This window comes from Orycteropus afer, unplaced genomic scaffold (genome assembly GCF_000298275.1).
Source record: "Orycteropus afer afer isolate SDZICR_OR568_19922 unplaced genomic scaffold, OryAfe1.0 scaffold00254, whole genome shotgun sequence".
NCBI lineage: Eukaryota > Metazoa > Chordata > Mammalia > Tubulidentata > Orycteropodidae > Orycteropus > Orycteropus afer.
This window is the reverse complement of record NW_006921841.1, coordinates 1,963,486-1,980,707: the sequence shown is the minus strand read 5'-3', so window position 1 is coordinate 1,980,707 and position 17,222 is coordinate 1,963,486. Positions and strand designations below refer to the sequence as shown.

The 17,222-nt window shown below is 38.6% G+C and overlaps 1 protein-coding gene across 1 annotated transcript in view; it reads left to right on the top strand.

Annotated features, from left to right (window-relative positions):
- ITPR2 (inositol 1,4,5-trisphosphate receptor type 2) overlaps positions 1–17,222 on the top strand; it is a 724,583-nt gene that overhangs the window by 660,432 nt on the left and 46,929 nt on the right. The window contains exon 55 of the mRNA XM_007949781.2: positions 11,867–12,027. Coding sequence (XP_007947972.1) covers positions 11,867–12,027 — 161 coding nt within the window. The remainder of the gene's footprint in view (positions 1–11,866; positions 12,028–17,222) is intronic.

Here is a 17,222-nt window from a genome sequence, read left to right as displayed (position 1 = left end):
ACTTCATGCTATGCACAGTTATATTGTAGAAAGTGCATGTAGTCACACAGACATAGCTCCACACTGGCCACAAATCTTGGTGGTGTGATATTGGCCAAAATTTTCATCTCCTTGAGCTTATGTTCCCTCATCTGGTACGTGGGGGATATAATGCCATTTTTGGGGGTTATGACAAGTGTAAATGAGATCATGTATACCAAAATCTCTAGCACAGTACCTAACTGAGAGTAAGCACTGAATACATGTTAATGTCTCTTCTTTAAGTGATCCATGTCTTGTCCATTTTTATACCTTCATAGTATATATGAGAGTTCTGGTGGCATAGTGCCTAAGGCTAACCAGAAGGCTGGAGGTTTAAACCCACCAGCCACTCCTCAGAAGGAAGGTTGGGTGATCTACTTCTATAGTGATTTAGCCTCAGAAATCCAAGGAGGGGTCGCTATGAGTCAGATCCAACTTGACAGCAGTGAGGTTTTTTTTTTTTTTTTTTTTTTTTAAATAGTATATATAGAGTTAAACCAAAAATACCAAACCTACTGCCATCAAGTTGATTCCGACTCATAGCAACCCCCATTGGGCTTCCAAGGTAGTAAATCTTTACGGAAGTACATTGTCTGGTCTTCCTTCTGCAGAGTTGCTGGTGGGTTGGAACCACCAGCCTTCTGATTAGCAGTCAAATACCTTAGGCACTGTGCCAGCAGAGCTCCATACATAGTTGTGGTTGTTGTTATGTGCCATTGAGTCGGACCTGACTCATAGCAGCTCCTCCTTGGGTTTCCAAGGCAGTATCACTACGGAAGTAGATTGCCCATCTTCCTTCCAAGGAGTGGCTGGTGGGTTTGAACCACCAGCCTTCTGGTTAGCAGTCAAATGCCTTAGGCACTATGCTACCAGAGAGTTATTAATAAATATTGGTTTAATGAATGACTACCTAATAAATCAACCCCAAATTAACATTGTCCCTATACTTATGTCACTTAAAACATACAAAAGGGAATAAGTACTACTGGCATTTGCTGTACACAGAAACCACCACTCATTGGTCAGTTTTACATGTTGCTGTGTTGCTGGAAGCTATGCCACCAGTTTTTAAAATACCAGCAGGGTCACTCATGATGGACAGGTTTCAATGGAGCACCCAGACTAAGACAGACTGGGAAGAAGGACAGGGCCATCCATTTCTGGAAAAATGTGCCACTGAAAATCTTATGAATATCAGTGAAATATTGTCTGATATAGTGCTGGAAGATGAGATGCCCTCAGGTTTAAAGGTACTCAAAACACAACTGGGGGCAGTCAAAGTAGAGTCAACCTTAATGACATGGATGGAATAAAGCTTTTGGGACCTTCGTTTGCTGATTGAGCATGACTCAAAATGAGAAGCAACAGCTCCAAACATCCATTAACAATTTGAGTGCGGAATGTGTGAAGTATGAATCTAGGAAAACTGAACGTTGTCAGAACAAAATGGGACACATAGCATTAGTGAGGTGAAACGGACAGGTGTTGGCCATTTTGAATCTGACAATTGTATGATCTGCTATACCGGGAATGACAAAGAGAAATGGCTTCAAATTCATCATCCAAAATAACTTTTCAAGATCTATCCTGAAGTACATTGCTGTCAGTGATAAGATAATATCCATACACCTACAAGGAAGACCAATTAACACTACTGTTATTCAAATGAATGCACCAACCACAAAAGCCAAAGATGAAGAAATGGAAAATTTTTACCAACTTTAGCAGTCTGAAATTGACCAAACATGTAATCAGGATGTATTGATTATTACTGGTGTTTGCAATGTAGAAGATGGAAACAAAGAAGCAGCATAGATAGTTAGAAAATATGGCCTTGGTGATAGAAATGACACTGGAGACCACATGATAGAGTTTTGCAAGACCAATGACTTATTCATTGCAAATAACATTTCAACAACATAAATGGCAACTTTATACATGGACATTATCAGATGGAATACACAGGAATCAAATCAACTACATCTGTGGAAAGAGGTGATTGAGAAATTCAGTATCATCGGTCAGAACAAGCCCAGGAGCTGACTGTAGAACAGACCATCAATTGCTCATATGCAAGTTCATGTTGAAGCTGAAGAAAATTAAAATAAGTCCACAAGAGCCAAAATACAACCAGGATCACATCCCACCTGAATTTAGCGGCCACCTGAAGAATTGATTTGACACATTGAACACCAGTGACCAAAGAACAGATGAGTTGTGGGATGACATTAAGAACATCATACATGAAGAAAGCAAAAGGTCATTTAAGAGACAAGAAAGGAAGAAAAGACCAAAATGAATGTCAGAAGAGACTCTGAAACTTACTTTTGAACGGAGAGTAGCTAAAGTGTATGGAGGAGATGATGAAATAAAGGAGCTGAGCAGAAGATTTCAAAGGCGGCTCAAGAAAACAATCTTATCATAAAATGTGCAAAGGAATTAGAAGAACAAAAGGGAAGAACATGCTTGGCATTTCTCAAGCTGACAGAACTGAAGAAAAATTTCAGCCTCAAGTTGCAATATTGTAGGATTCTAAGGCCAAAATATTGATTGATGAAGGAAGCATCAAAAGAAGATATAAAGTACACACAGTCACTATACTAAAAAGAGTTGGTCAGTGTTTAAACATTTCAGGAGGTAGCATATGATCAAGAACCAACAGTATTAAGGGAAGAAATCGGAGCTGCACTGAAGGAACTGGTGAAAAACAAGGCTCCAGGAATTGATGAAATAACCATTGCAATGTTTCAACAAACGGATGTAGCGCAGGAGGTGCTTATTCATTTATGCCAAGAAATTTGGAAGACAGTTACCTGGCCAATTGACTGGAAGAGATCCATGTTTGTGCCCATTCCAAAGAAAGGTGGCCCAATGGAATGCAGAAATTATCAAACAATATCATTAATATTACACACAAGTAAAATTTTGCTGAAGATATTTTTAAAATGGTTGCATCAGTATATTGACAGAGAACCACCAGAAATTCAAGCCATAAATTTACCTGTGTTGTATTGACTATGCAAAAGCATTAGACTGTATGGATCCCAATGCATTATGGATAACATTGCAAAAAAATGGGAATTCCAGAACACTTAACTGTATTCATGAGAAACATTTATGTAGACCAAGAGGCTGTCATTTAAACAGGACAAGGGGATACTGAATGGTTTAAAATCAGGAAAGGTATGGGTAAGGGTTGTATCCTTTCATCATATTTACTCAATCTGTAGGCTGAGCAAATAATCTGAGACTTGGACTATATGAAGAAGAATGCAGCATCAGGATTAAAGGAAGACTCATTAACAACGTGTAATAAGCATATAATACAACCTTACTTGCTGAAAGCAAAAAGGACTTAAAGCACTTACTGATGACTACAGCCTTCAGTAAGGATTACATTTCAACATAAGAAAACAAAAATGCTTTAAAAATGAAACAATAAGCAACATCACAATAAATGGAGAAAATATTGAAGTTGCCAGGGATTTCATTTTACTTGGATCCACAATCAATGTCCATGGAAGCAGCAGTCAGGAAATCAGACAATGTACTCCACTGGGCAAATCTGCTGCAAAAGATCTTCTTTAAAGTCTTAAGAACCAAAGATGTCACTTTGAAGTCTAAGGTGCACATGACCCAAGCCATGGTATTTTCAATAGCCTCATATGCATGTAAATGCTGGACAATGAATAAGGAAGACTGCAGAAGAGTTGATGCATTTGAATTGTGGTGTTGGCGAAGTAAACTGAAAATACCATGGACTGCCAGAATAACGAACAAATCTATCTTGGAAGAAGTACAGCCATAATGCTCCTTAGAAGTGAGAATGGTCAGACTTTGTATCACGTACTTTGGTCATGTGTCAGAAGGGACTGGTCCCTGGAGAAGGATATCATGTGTGGTAAAATAGTAGGTTAGCAAAAAAGAAGACCCTCAATGAGATGGATCGACACAGTGACTGTGATGATGGGCTCTAGCAGAGCAAATATTGTGAGTATGGCACAAGTCTGGGCAGTATTTCATCCTATTGTACATAGGGTTTGTATGAGTTGACTCAATGGCCTGACTTAATGGCCTCTGACAACAGCAGACAGACAAAAAAGCAGGGTACACTGATTCAAGGTTGTTCTAAATTTTGTTACACGCAGAATATTGTTCTGTGGAGAACATGTGCCCACAGGGATACTATTGTTAGTTGCTATTGAGTAGATTCTGATTTGTGGCCACCCCATGTGTGTCAGAATAGAACTGTGATCTAAGAATTAATCTTTCAGAAGCAGATTGCCAGGCTTCTGGGGTACCTTTGCATGGGTTTGAACTGCCAACCTTTTGGCCAATAATTGAGTATTTAACAGTTTGTGCCAGCAAGGGACTCCTTATGCCCACAGCAATATGGAGTGATATATCAGGAGTGATATATAGGGAGATATTAGATCAATATGGTCTATTTCTAGAAGCTTTGTGTTTATTTAAATATTTGAGAGGACATTTAATAATTTAACCTAAGGGTAAATTTAAAAGAAAAAAAATAGAATACTGTAAAGTGGAACATGTTTAGTATGGATTTTAAAAATAAAATACAACATTAAAAAAAGCTGAAATTGGTGCCAGGCACTCTAAACTGCTAAGTCCTATGATCTCAGGAACATAAGACTGAACATTTCTGGCTCTCTTCCTTTATCTTCTGGTAAAGGTCTTTAAGGACCTTCAGCAGAAATATGTAAGAAATATCATTATATTACATATCTAGACATGCACTCATTTCTGGAATCACTTACCACATGTAAGATATCATACATAGCATGTATATTGTCAAACAAAACAAAACAAAAAAACCCACCAAACCCAATACAAATTAACTGTTGATTTGCTTCTGACTCATAGCGACCCTATAGGACAGAGTAGAACTGCCCCATAGGAGCTCTGGTAGCATAGTGCCTAAGCACTTGACTGCTAACCAGAAGGCTGGCGGTTTAAACCTACCAGCCACTCCTCGGAAGGAAGATGGGGCAATCTACTTCCGTAGTGATACTGCCTCAGAAACCCAAGGAGTCGTCGCTATGAGTCGGGTCCGACTTGATGGCGCTTAACAACAACAACAACTACCCCATAGGATTTCCAACTGTAACTCTTTATGGAACCAGACTGCCACATCTTTCTCCCATGGAACAGTTGGTGGGTTAAACTGCTGACCTTTTGGTTAGCAGATGAGCACTTTAACCACTGCACCACCAGAGCATGTTATATATGTTATAGAAACATTAAAAGCTGTTGGAATATTTTAGCGCTATTATGTAATAGGCTATAAAAGAGTTGTGATGACTCTACAAATGGTTTTGGAAGAATTGGGTGTTAAATTGTGATCCAAAGAGAGATCCAAAGAGAGATGTGGTGTCAGATAACAGAGGAGAGTCTCCACCCTAGGAGAGAGAACAGCTCCACGAGTGTGCCAAGAGACACTCGCAGCAGGGAGAGGAGGTGGATTCTATGACAGCAGTGAGAGCAGATGGGACTTTACAAGCCTCAGAAGCAATGGCTAGATGTTGGAGAAGCATGACTCAGAAAACAATTACTAAGTGGCCCAGAGATAGTCATGATATAGTGATGATTCACAGATGGCACAGCTGAAGCAGTGAGCATACAAACAAATTGCCTCTATGATACATATCAACAATTACTTTTTAATTACTGTTGTTGTTGTTGTTATGTGCCTTCGAGTTGGCCCCAACTCATAGCGACCCCTCCTTGGGTTTCCAAGGCAGAATCACTAATGAAGTAGACTGCCCAACTTTCCTTCCAAGGAGTGGCTGGTGGGCTTGAACCACCAGCCTTCTGGTTAGCAGTCAAGTGTTTTAGACACTACACTACCAGAGCTCTTTTAATTACTAGAGGGTGAAAATTCAGTGAACTACTAGAAATTCAAGCTGGATTCAGAAGAGGGCATTCAAGAGACTGAGGAGATGTCAGTAGACAAGGTGCTACAAAACAACAAAATGGAGAAAGGATTTGATAATAGGTCAGAAAAGGATACTCAGGCACCTAGAATTAAAGCTCTTTCTAGATGATTTAATATGAGATAAAGACCATGTTGTCAGAGAAGGACTGTCTATGTCCTTTACTCAAGAGAGTGATACGTTATTATCTGTACTCAAAAGTTATTCACTCCTTTATTTAGTCAATAATCAGTTATTGAGCATCTAATATGTGTCAGAGTACTCCAATTAAGAAAATAGGCAAAAACACTGTCATCATGGTTCTTATTTTCCAGCATACTCAGAATGTCATATAATGACAAAGCCTATGTTGTTGTTTTTGTTAAATGCTGTCAAGTCAGCTCTGACTCATAACGACCCCATGAGCAACAGAACGAAACACTGCCCAGTCCTGTGCCAGCCTCACAATCCTTGCTATACCTGAATCCATCATTGCAGCCACTGTGTCAATCTCATTGAGGGCCTTCCCCCTCTTTTCTGACCCTCCACTTTACAAAGCCTATAGAGAAAGGTAAAGAAGAGGAGAAGAATGGGGGTGCCTGGGAATGGGTGTATGTACACTCTTACTTTAGTCGTATTGTGTTGGAAGCACAATGTAAGTACAGGCTTCTTATTTTTGCACACAAAACTCCTCTTATTCTTCCTTTCCCTTTCCTTCAGTCATCTTATCCAATACACTGGCTTTCACTATTCATTCTATATCATGTCATGTACCCTCAAACCTGTATGTATACATCTAGACCTTTCTCCAATTCTTTTTGGTACAGTGACTCTGTGTATTCTTTCCATCTTCTTTTGGTGTTTACTGCATCATTCAATATTTTTCCTATAGAATTTTTCAATATTGCAAATCAAGGCTTGAATTTTTTCTTCAGTGCTTTCAGCTTGAGAAATGCTGAGCATATTCTTCCCTTTTGGTTATCTAACTCCAGATCTCTGCACATTTCATTATAATAATTGACCTTGTCTTCTTGATCTGCTCTTCTGTTTAGCTCTTTTATCTTGTCAATTCTTCCATTTGCTTTAGCTACTCTCCATGCAAGGGCAAATTTCAGAGGCCCTTCTGACATCCATCTTGGTCTTTTCTTCTTTTCCTGTCTTTTTAGTGACCTTTTGCTTTCTTCATGGATGATGTTCCTGATGTCATCACACAGTTCCTCTGCTTTTTGGTCATTGGTGTTCAATGCATTGAATCTATTCTTTAGATGGTCTCTAATTCAGGAGGAATATAATCATATTTTGGCTCCTGTGGACTTGTTTTAATTGTCTTCAGTTTCAACTTGAACTTGCATATGAGCAGTTGATGGACTATTCCACAGTCAACTCCTGGCCTTGTTTTGGCTGAAGATATCAGGCTTCTCCATCACCTCCTGCCACAGAGGTAGTTGATCTGATTCTGGTTTGCCCCATCTGGAGAAGTCCATGTGTATTGCCACCATTTATGTTGTTGAGAAAAGGTATTTTCTATGAATAAGATATCTTGCAAAATTCTATTATGCAATCTCTAGTGTCATTTCCATCACCAAGGCTGTATTTTCTAACTACTGGTGATTCTCCTTTGTTTCCAACTTTTGCATTCCAATCACCAGTGATATTCAACACATCTTAATTGCATGTTTGGTCAATTTCAGACTGCAGAAGTTAGAAAAAATCTTCAGTTTCCTTGTTTTTTGTTTTGGTGGTTGTTGTGTAAATTTGAATAATAGTAGTATTAACTGATCTGCCTTGTAGGCATATGGATAGTATCATATTACTGACAGCATTGCACTTCAGGATAGATCTTGAAACATTCTTTTTGACAATGAAGCTGCGCAATTCCTCTTCATCTTGTCATTCCTGGCATAGTAGATCATATGGTTGTCTGATTCAAAATGGCCAAAACCAGTCCATTTCAGCTCACTAATGCCTAAGATGTTGATCTTTATGTGTTCCATTTCATTTTTGACAACTTGAAGTTGTCGAAGACTTCATATTACTTGGTTCCACAATCAACACCAATGGAAGCAGCAGTTGACATCAGACAACGTATTGCACTGGGCAGATCTGCTGCAAAAGAGCTCTTTCAAGTGCTGAAGAACAAAGATATCTCTTTGAAGACTAAGGTGTGCCTAACCCAAGCCATGGTATTTTCAGTTGCCTCATATGCATATAAGAGCTGGACAATGAATAAGGAAGACTGAAGAATAGTTGATGCTTTTGAGTTGTGGTGTTGGAAAGAATGCTGAAAGTACCATGAGCTGTCAAAAGAACTAACGAATCTGTCTTGGAAGGAGTACCTCCAGAAAGCTTCTTGGAAGCAAGAATGGCCAGACTTCATCTGACCTACTTTGGTTATGTTCTTAGAAGGTACCATTCCCTGCAGAAGGATATCATGTTTGGTAAAGTGGAGAGTCAATGAAAAAGAGGAAGGCCCTTGACAAGATGGATTGACACAGTGGCTACAGCAATGGGCTCAGGTATAGCAAGGATTGTGAGGCTGGCACAGGATTAGGCAGTGTTTCGTTCTGTTGTACATAGGGTTACTGTGAATTAGAACCAACTTGACGGCACCTAACAGCAACAACAAGACCTCTTTCCATGCCTTTTGGCTACATATTCCAGCTTCCTACCAAACCTCTCAACATCAATTATTCTATAGGTATTCTAAACTCAACCATCCAAAATCAAACATACCCTCCCTCCAAAACCTCTTCCTTCTCTTTAATTTTCTCTCTTATTATAATTACATTATCCTAAACTCAGTTACATAAGTCATAAAAATCAGTCATCCTTGATTCTTCCATCTTTCTCAACCTTTACCTCTAACAAGCCATCAAAACCTCTCAAGTTTTCATTCCAAAATACCTCTAGAATTTCTTTCATTTATTTATTCAATTCTGTCAACTTTAATGAAGGCCTGCTATTTTTCAGATACTATGTCCTGTGCTGGTAATACAAAAATGAAAGATATTATTGTCATAGAGACTAACACAGAAACAAGCTAAATTTTCATAGCAAAGTGCTGGGGACACAGATTCAACCAACTGGTTGTGTCTGTGAGAGTCAAAGTGAGGGCAGTGGTTGAGCTGGGTCTTTAAGGAGGACTACCTGCAAAGAAGAAAAGAGAATAGATAGAGATAGCATTTTCAGAGGAGTAAGAGTGCTTAGAGGATGGTGAGAAATTCAAATGAATTCCTACAGTGAATGTGTGCCTAGTGGACTGTCATGCACTCTCATACCTGATTGCTTGGGATTAACAGATGTAAGGAAGAAGGGCAAAAGAAACAGATTCATGCTGAGTTAAGGTTGGCATGCCCACAAGCTATCCAGGCTGATTATCCAGTAAGAGCTGGGAATAGAAACTGAAGTCAGGAAGAAAAGTCAGTTTTGAGGATAAAGATTGAGAAATCATCAGCATGATGATTGCTGAAACTGTAGGAATGGATGATGAAGCTGACAGAGCAAGAACACATGAAGATGAAAGACAGCTATTTCCCCTTCTTTTGTGTCTCTCCCTCCAGTACCCTTGTTCACTGCTTTCCCCATCCTGAGGCTCTATTCCCACAGCCTTCCTCTAAATCATGCCACAGACGTTTACTTAAAGTATGACTGTGAATACGCTAATCTCCAATCAGTTACATTTAGAATAAAGTGCAAAATTCTTAACTCTTCATCATTTGTGCCAAACATACCATTCCTTCTTCATTTCCCAATGTTCCCTTATAGCCACATTAGACAACTTGACATTCCTCAAATAGGCCATCTATTTTCATCTTTAGCTTTGTCATGCCAGATCCTCTGTTCAGAAGGTAACTACATGAGTCAAAAGATACTTTTCTTTAATGACTAGAGGTGCTAACATAAGCGATTTGTTTGATCACTCTGAATCTTTTTCCCCAAATGCTAAAATGTCATGTTAGACTATTGTAATTATAATAGAATATTTAGATACCTTATCCAAACCAAAAAAACCAAACTCACTGTCGTCGAGTCAATTCCGACTCATAGCAATCCTTCCTTGGGTTTTTGAGGTGGTGTCTCTACGGAAGTAGGTTGCCCAGTCTTCCTTCTGAGGAGCAGCTGGTGGATTTGAACTGCCAGCTTTCTGGTTAGCAGTCAAATGCCTTAGACTATGCCACCAGAGCTCCTGGTATAAGACACCTTATAGTTGTCAGCATAAAATAGGTGCTCAATAAAAACAAAATAAAAATTAAATACCTTTTATTACCATCCACCCCTTCTCCACTTGCCATAATCATGTTCCAAAGCCAGATTTTTAAAGCTTTACACCTTCCTGAAACCTTTAAAATGTGCCTGACCAGAATTCATTTTGCCCTCCTCTATACTTCATTGGTTAGGAGGCTAATTCAGTAATCCACATGAGAGGTAATAATGTATCCAACCCGAGTGGTAGCAGTGGAGGTAATGAGAAGTGGTTTTATCCTGGATATAGTTTGAAGATAGAGCCATACATTGTTAAACATGGATTGGATGTAAGAAAAGAACAGATTTAAGGATGACCCCTAGGCTTCTGGCTTGAGCAACTGGAAAGATGGAGTACCATCAAATGAGAAGAGGAGGCCTATGGGTGGAGCAGGTTTGGGAAAGAGGACTGAAGTTTACTTGGGGCATGCTGAGTTGATGACAGGTCACATAAAAGGATGTATACTCATCAGCCAGCTGAATTTTATGGTCTTTTCCATAAAAATATCCAGTCATATAAGCTAAAAGGGCATCTCTCATTGGGATAGATTTTTTATCTATCTTGCTTTGTATCTTATTATTTAGAGTCTTCTCCATACTTAAGTGGGTTTTTGAAAATATGTACTTAGGCAAAGAGTAGCCAAGATTGGAATTCAGTTTCCTAGCTTCTTCTCCAATATCTGAACTACAAAACCAGACTGAAATCCCAACAACCCATTTTCCTTGGCAATCTAATTCATTTTTGCAGAGATGTTTTTCTTCATCTCTATTCATTTCCTTTCATCCAGTTTTCAGTCTTTGAGAGAAAAGAATCTTACTACTAAGATCCTCTCATCAGTGTCCTTCCAGAGGCTGAAAATGCACTAGAAATTGAACAGACCATGCCTTTCAAAAAAAAAAGTCTGAAGCACAACAATCTAGAAGACAGGATGAGTGTGTCAGCCTTATTGCACTTACAGCACAGACTGCTGTCCACATTCAGTTTCCCTTTACTGATTACAAGTGGTTTTGAAGAGATGACCCTCTCATCTGCTTCCCTCTTCTTATCTGATTTCCCGGATAGAATGACATTTTTTTTTTCTGTCCTGATTAGCAAGAATTCTTTTTCTTACACACTCATTTCTTCTTACACACTCATTTCTTACCTCTTAATCTTAGGCTTGTGGTCCAGTTAAATTTGACAATTTTGATATGGCTATATTTTAAACTAGGAGCTGTGGTAGTGTAGTGCCTAAGGCACTTGACTGCTAACCAGAAGTCTGGTGGTTCAAACTCACCAGCCACTCCCCAGAAGGAAGGTTGGCCAATCCACTTCCATAGTGATACCGCCTCGGAAAAGAAGGAGAGATTGCTATGAGTCAGGTCTGACTCAACGGCACATAACAACGACAACATATTTTAAATTACCTGCAAATTTTACATCTGTAACAAGGCTGTTCATTTTCAAGGATTTATGGGGAAAAAATGTTTCTTGGAAAGAAATCTATAAACTATGGCTTTTTTTCCCCTGAAGGCCTTGTATACCATATTATTTTTAATCATAACATTTTAAATTGGCACACTCTTACAAAAAGCATTTTCACTATAATTAGTATGTTTTGTTTTTGTGCTAAGAAGGAAATGCTGATTAAATGAAAAATTACATAGATTGTGTTTCCTGTATTTTGCAGGACTTGAGAGGGACAAGTTTGATAATAAAACTGTTTCATTTGAGGAACACATTAAGTCAGAACACAGTATGTGGCATTATTTGTATTTCATCGTCCTGGTGAAAGTTAAAGACCCAACTGAATACACTGGACCTGAAAGTTACGTGGCTCAAATGATTGTGGTGAGTAATTAGAGGGTTTTAATCTGTGACTATATTGTATTTTAAATGCTTTCACCTTCTCTACCCTACCTTTTCCTCAAATACAAACATTCTAGGAATTACTTTATTAACTTTTAAATAGAACTGTCAATCATTGAAAGATCCTAGACTGGTTAAATTATTGGCTCCCAGTAGATTTCTTGGTTATACAAATCTCTACAGATATTATCTATTGAAGTATTCTCTGTGCAATAAATAGCACAATTTTTGTATCTTTACCATCTTCTGACTTCATGCCTTCCATCATTGCTAATGTTCCAATTCTACAAATCTGGAACTTTCTTATTATCAAATAAACAGAAGATTTATACTTTGAGAAACTCTTGTTCAAGAGTTTGAGAAGTTAAAAATTGTGTTTGGAAACAGTATAATGTTAAATCCTAATGGGGATCACTGGTTTCCTGTCAACATACTTTGGAGATTGACTTACCCTATGGGTGATGGATTTGCATTGATCCTGCCATATTCAGTTGCTTATAAATTCTTCATCAAGATCAATAACATTGTTTGGAGAGTGTGGTTGTCTGAAATTTGAAGTCTCTTCTGTCTCATAGAAGATTAAAGCCTAAAGGAAAGTCATAGGTACCACATTAGCATATCAAGATACACATTTAGTGACTATCATAGCATCAGATTTAAAGCATTGTATTCTTACAATAAACATGGAGTTCCTGGATGTGCACACAGTTAATGTATTTGGTTGTTCACCAAAGGTTGGAGGTTCATGTCCACCCAGAGGTGGCTCAGAAGAAAGGCCCGGAGATCTACTTCTGAGAAATCAGCCATTAAATTCCTGTAGAGCACAGTTCTACTCTAACACAAGTGGGATCACCATGAGTTAGAGTCAACTGGGCAACAGCTAATTATAAACGTAGCTCTGTATTGTATTTTTTTCCTCAAAAATCATCCTACAAAATTGTTCAAATAATTGTTCACTATTTGAATATGAGGCATTAGAAGATCATGATCCTCCTTGCTGCTTGGTCCCAAGGACAAACAAAGAAGGATCACATTTAGTGAGCACCTATTTTGCAGAACACTGAAGTGTCAGGAGAGATAGATAACAGTGACTCTGTATCTTTCCCTCTGAGAGTTTATGATCTACATAAGAAGACATAAACTACAATACAGAGAGCAACCAGCGAGTGAAAAATGAGTCAAGATGTCTAATTTTGTGAGCCTGGTTGTTGGGAGGAAGGTGGTGTATTGGTTTTAGAAAGTAAACTTGTCAGTAGGAAGAGCTGGTCAGAGCAGAAGACTTGTTGATTTTGAAGTGAGACTGGAAGGCCAAGAGTCATGGATTAAAAGGAACAGTTTAGTGGCAACAGGGTGAGCCTGGAGCCAGAAAGATCTGAGATCAAACCTTGGCTCTGTCATTTATTGGCTGTATGATCTAGGATATCTTGGATTAGCCTTTCAACCTATTTGAATGTCTGTCTCCACTTCCTCATCTAAACATGGGAAATGCTATGTCTGTCAAAGAATTATTGTGAGATCAATGAAATAATATGTTGCTTTTTAAAAAAAAAAAAAAAGGTACTTAGCAAATGACAGTTATCATCACTGTCCACATAGAATGAAAATTGAAGCTGTTAGATTAGAGAAAGCTGGGAGAAGGGAGAAAATGTAGAGCGAAGAGAAAGCCAGAGACAGAAGCTGGGGATCTAACCCAGCCATTTGGGAAAGGAAAAAAAAAAAAAAGTCAGTAAATTAACAGAAAAGAAGGCAATAAAGAGGCAGAGAAGAACCAGGAAGTGTAATGTGCCAAAAGCCAAAAAAAGCAAAACAAACCCCAAACAGTTGCCTTGCAATAGTCTCCAACTTATGGTGACCCAGTATGTTGCAGACTAGAAGTGTGTTCTTACAGGGTTTCAAGGCCATGACCTTTCAGAAGTAGCCTTTCAGGCCTTTCTTCCCAGGTACCTCCAGGAGGGACGGCTTGGACAGCCAAACTTTTGGTTCATAGTCGAGGGCTTAACCATTTCTTAAGCACCCAAGGACTCCATGCCAAAAGCCAACAGGTAATCATTTCAAGGCCAGAGTTCAACAGTATCAATTGCTGCAAAGAGGCCTTTAAGAACAGACAGGTTAAAGCTTTTTTGCAATGAAATCACCAGTTGACTTCTTATCATAAGAGGAGGCTGCTATGAAAATGCCTATTCTTCTTTAGCCTTGATGTTCAAACCAGCTTTTTACCAGGCACTCATTCACTCAGTGTTTTATGTACTGCGTATTTATCCATGTTTCTGTCCGTTCTCCTCTGTCAGTGCTCAGTCTAGATCCAGGACAGGAAGGGTAAGAGGTCACAAGTGTATTACAACATGAAATGCCTCATCCAACCAGTGCATATCCAAGGGAGCAGGCCCCATTCCTGAATTTTAATGACCAGGAGATATTGTTGTTGTTACATGCCATCGAGTCAGCCCCGACTCATAGCGACCCCTCCTTGGGTTGCCAAGGCAGTATCACTACGGAAGTAGGTTGCCTAACCTTCCTTCCAAGGAGTGGCTGGTGGGTTTGAACCGCCAGCCTTCTGGTTAGCAGTCAAGTGCCTTTGGCACTATGCTACCAGAGCTCCTGACCAGGAGATAGAAGAGTGATATTAGCTGAGGTCTGATGAAAACAAATAGTCATTCCCATGGAAGATTGTTTATTTCCTGAAATAGGCTTTTTAGAAAACTCCTAAAAGTCTGTAGCTAATGAACCCAATTCAGAAAATCTCCATAGAGATTATGGCCTTGTAAATCGGATCCTCCTGGAGCAAGATTAAGATTTCAGAGCACCTAGAAAGTTGAAGCATGTCCACAGCTCATTTCAAAGACTGGATATTTTTCTGTCTTCACCCAGAGGCAACTACCCTTAACAGTTTGGTAGGAAACCTTCTAGCCATTTTCCTGCCAGTTTGGTTTTTGCTTCTTAAAAATAGCTTCATTTACAAAGTTGATTTAGGTGCTGTTTTATCAGTAGGACTTTGGAAGAAAATTTACATGTTTTATAATTGATACAGCTGTTATCCTCAAAAATTTATGGAAAAGAAAATGAGGATGCCCCTTACATTTGTTCATAGAAATAGCTCCACTGAATTCTGCTACAATGTTTAATTAAATATTATTTGTACCTTGAGATCCTTATGAAATGCCTCCTGATTTTGGTAAAATGGAAAAGCAAGAATATAACAAGTTTGGGGGATATTTCTTCATCTTTATTTTGTTTTCACCTCTAACACTTTAGCTTTATACTTTATTATCATGCCAGTAAGAAATATTGATACAATATTCATTAAAACATAAATTATAAATAAAGTAATACAATGCTCCCAAAGTTAGGGTTTTGTGAAATGTACTTGTGCCTCTGTATCCATCCAGTAGTTCAAAAGTCTGAACTATTAACAGAAACTTCAAATTACCTTACCCCAGCCTTCCTTCACACCCTAAACCAACCTGTTTAAATAGCCAATGTCAAAATACCTGAATTCTGGTATATGCTTAGGGGAGATGTGAGTAGAACAAGGTATTGTAGAAATGCATTTTCTTCTGACAAATAAGCCCTCAGTTTTTGATAAGAGAATTGATATTCTGAGACCATATTTATTTGGAGCAGAAAATGAAAAGGGAAAAGGAGGGACCACACAAGAAAGTAAAAATAATGAAAGAGAATTCAATAAATTAGAAGCAAGGGTATAAAAGTATAAATCCTCCACCCCATGCTAGTAATGGCCTTTGAGCATCACTAAGCCCTTTTCTTCTCCCATTATCCAAAGGATGATGACTGAGGAAGAACAAATTAGAAATCATTGGAAAAAATGCCCAAGGCTTTTAGATGTTTCTCTAACATTTTGGGGACATTTTCAGATTTTCAGTGTTCATTTGCTGAGATATGTTAGGGGCTTTGTGGATATTTATTACTTAATTCAACAAGCAGCAGGACCAAACCAGGGACGCCTGTAAGAGCAGGTAATGTGCATGCACAGAGAACTGCTGCTTCCCCCAAGTGTTGAAGTGGTAGGAGGGCTACTTTTGAGACCTCGACTGACCTTTCCCCCTAGATACCATAGTTATCCAGTGATCATATTAAAAAAAAAAAAAAAAAAAGCCATAGAATTGACTCTAATTCATGGCGGCTTGTGTGTGTCAGAATTGAACTGTACTCCATAGGGCATTCAGTGGCTGATTTTTTGGAAGTAAATCACCAGACCTTTCTTCTAGGGCACTGATGAGTAGATTTGAATCTCCAATCTTTTGGTTAGCAGCCAAGGGAGTGAACCATTCACGCTACCCAGATCAAATCCAAATCACTCAAGGAAGGGATCACATCCTCTTCGTAATGCATAACACTTTACAGCTCTTCCACTTATTTGGCTCTTGACTAAAAAAATTTTTTGACGTCACAGTGATGTTGTCAATTAGGACAATTTAATTTAGCTATTATTAACATAATAATTGTCTGTCTTAACACAAAAAGTAATTATAAGTTTTTTAAAGGCCACGACCAGGAATATGGTAGCTCTTCATTCTGTGCAATACCAGGGCAGGTGATATCTGTAGTATGTATTAAAAGCAACTTATAAACATTGAGTGCTTCCTGTATGCTAGCACTTGTGCTCAGAGTTTGATATATAAAGATAAGTTAAGAAATAGTTTCTTCACTAAGGAAACTTAAAGCATTTATTGAATGAATAAATAAAATAATGAGTGAATTAATAAAAACAAATGGTCTCTTCTTAACCCTCTGATAAACCAAAATCACACTCACTGCCATCAAGTTGATTTTGACTCACAGCAACCCCTATTGGGCTCCCAAGGCTGTAAATCTTTATGGAAACAGACCACCCCATCTTTTTTCTGCAGAGCGGCTAGTGTGCTTGAACCACCAAGCTTTTGGTTAGCAGCCAAATGCCTTAACCAGTATACCACCAGAGCTCCTTAACCCTCAATAGTTGAATATAATTTACAGAAAGATACACCAAAATAGCTGTAAGAGATTGGAACATGAATTTCTCATTAGTCAAATGCCATCTTTCCCTTCTTTTAAAATTGGAAGATAAATATGCAGTAGGAAGGGTTATGCCACCTGAACCAATGAAAATCATATGGCTGGTTTGAAAGAGTGAGGCACTTTAATCCCTCTGTTGTCTCTCACAGTGTCTCAAGCCCAGT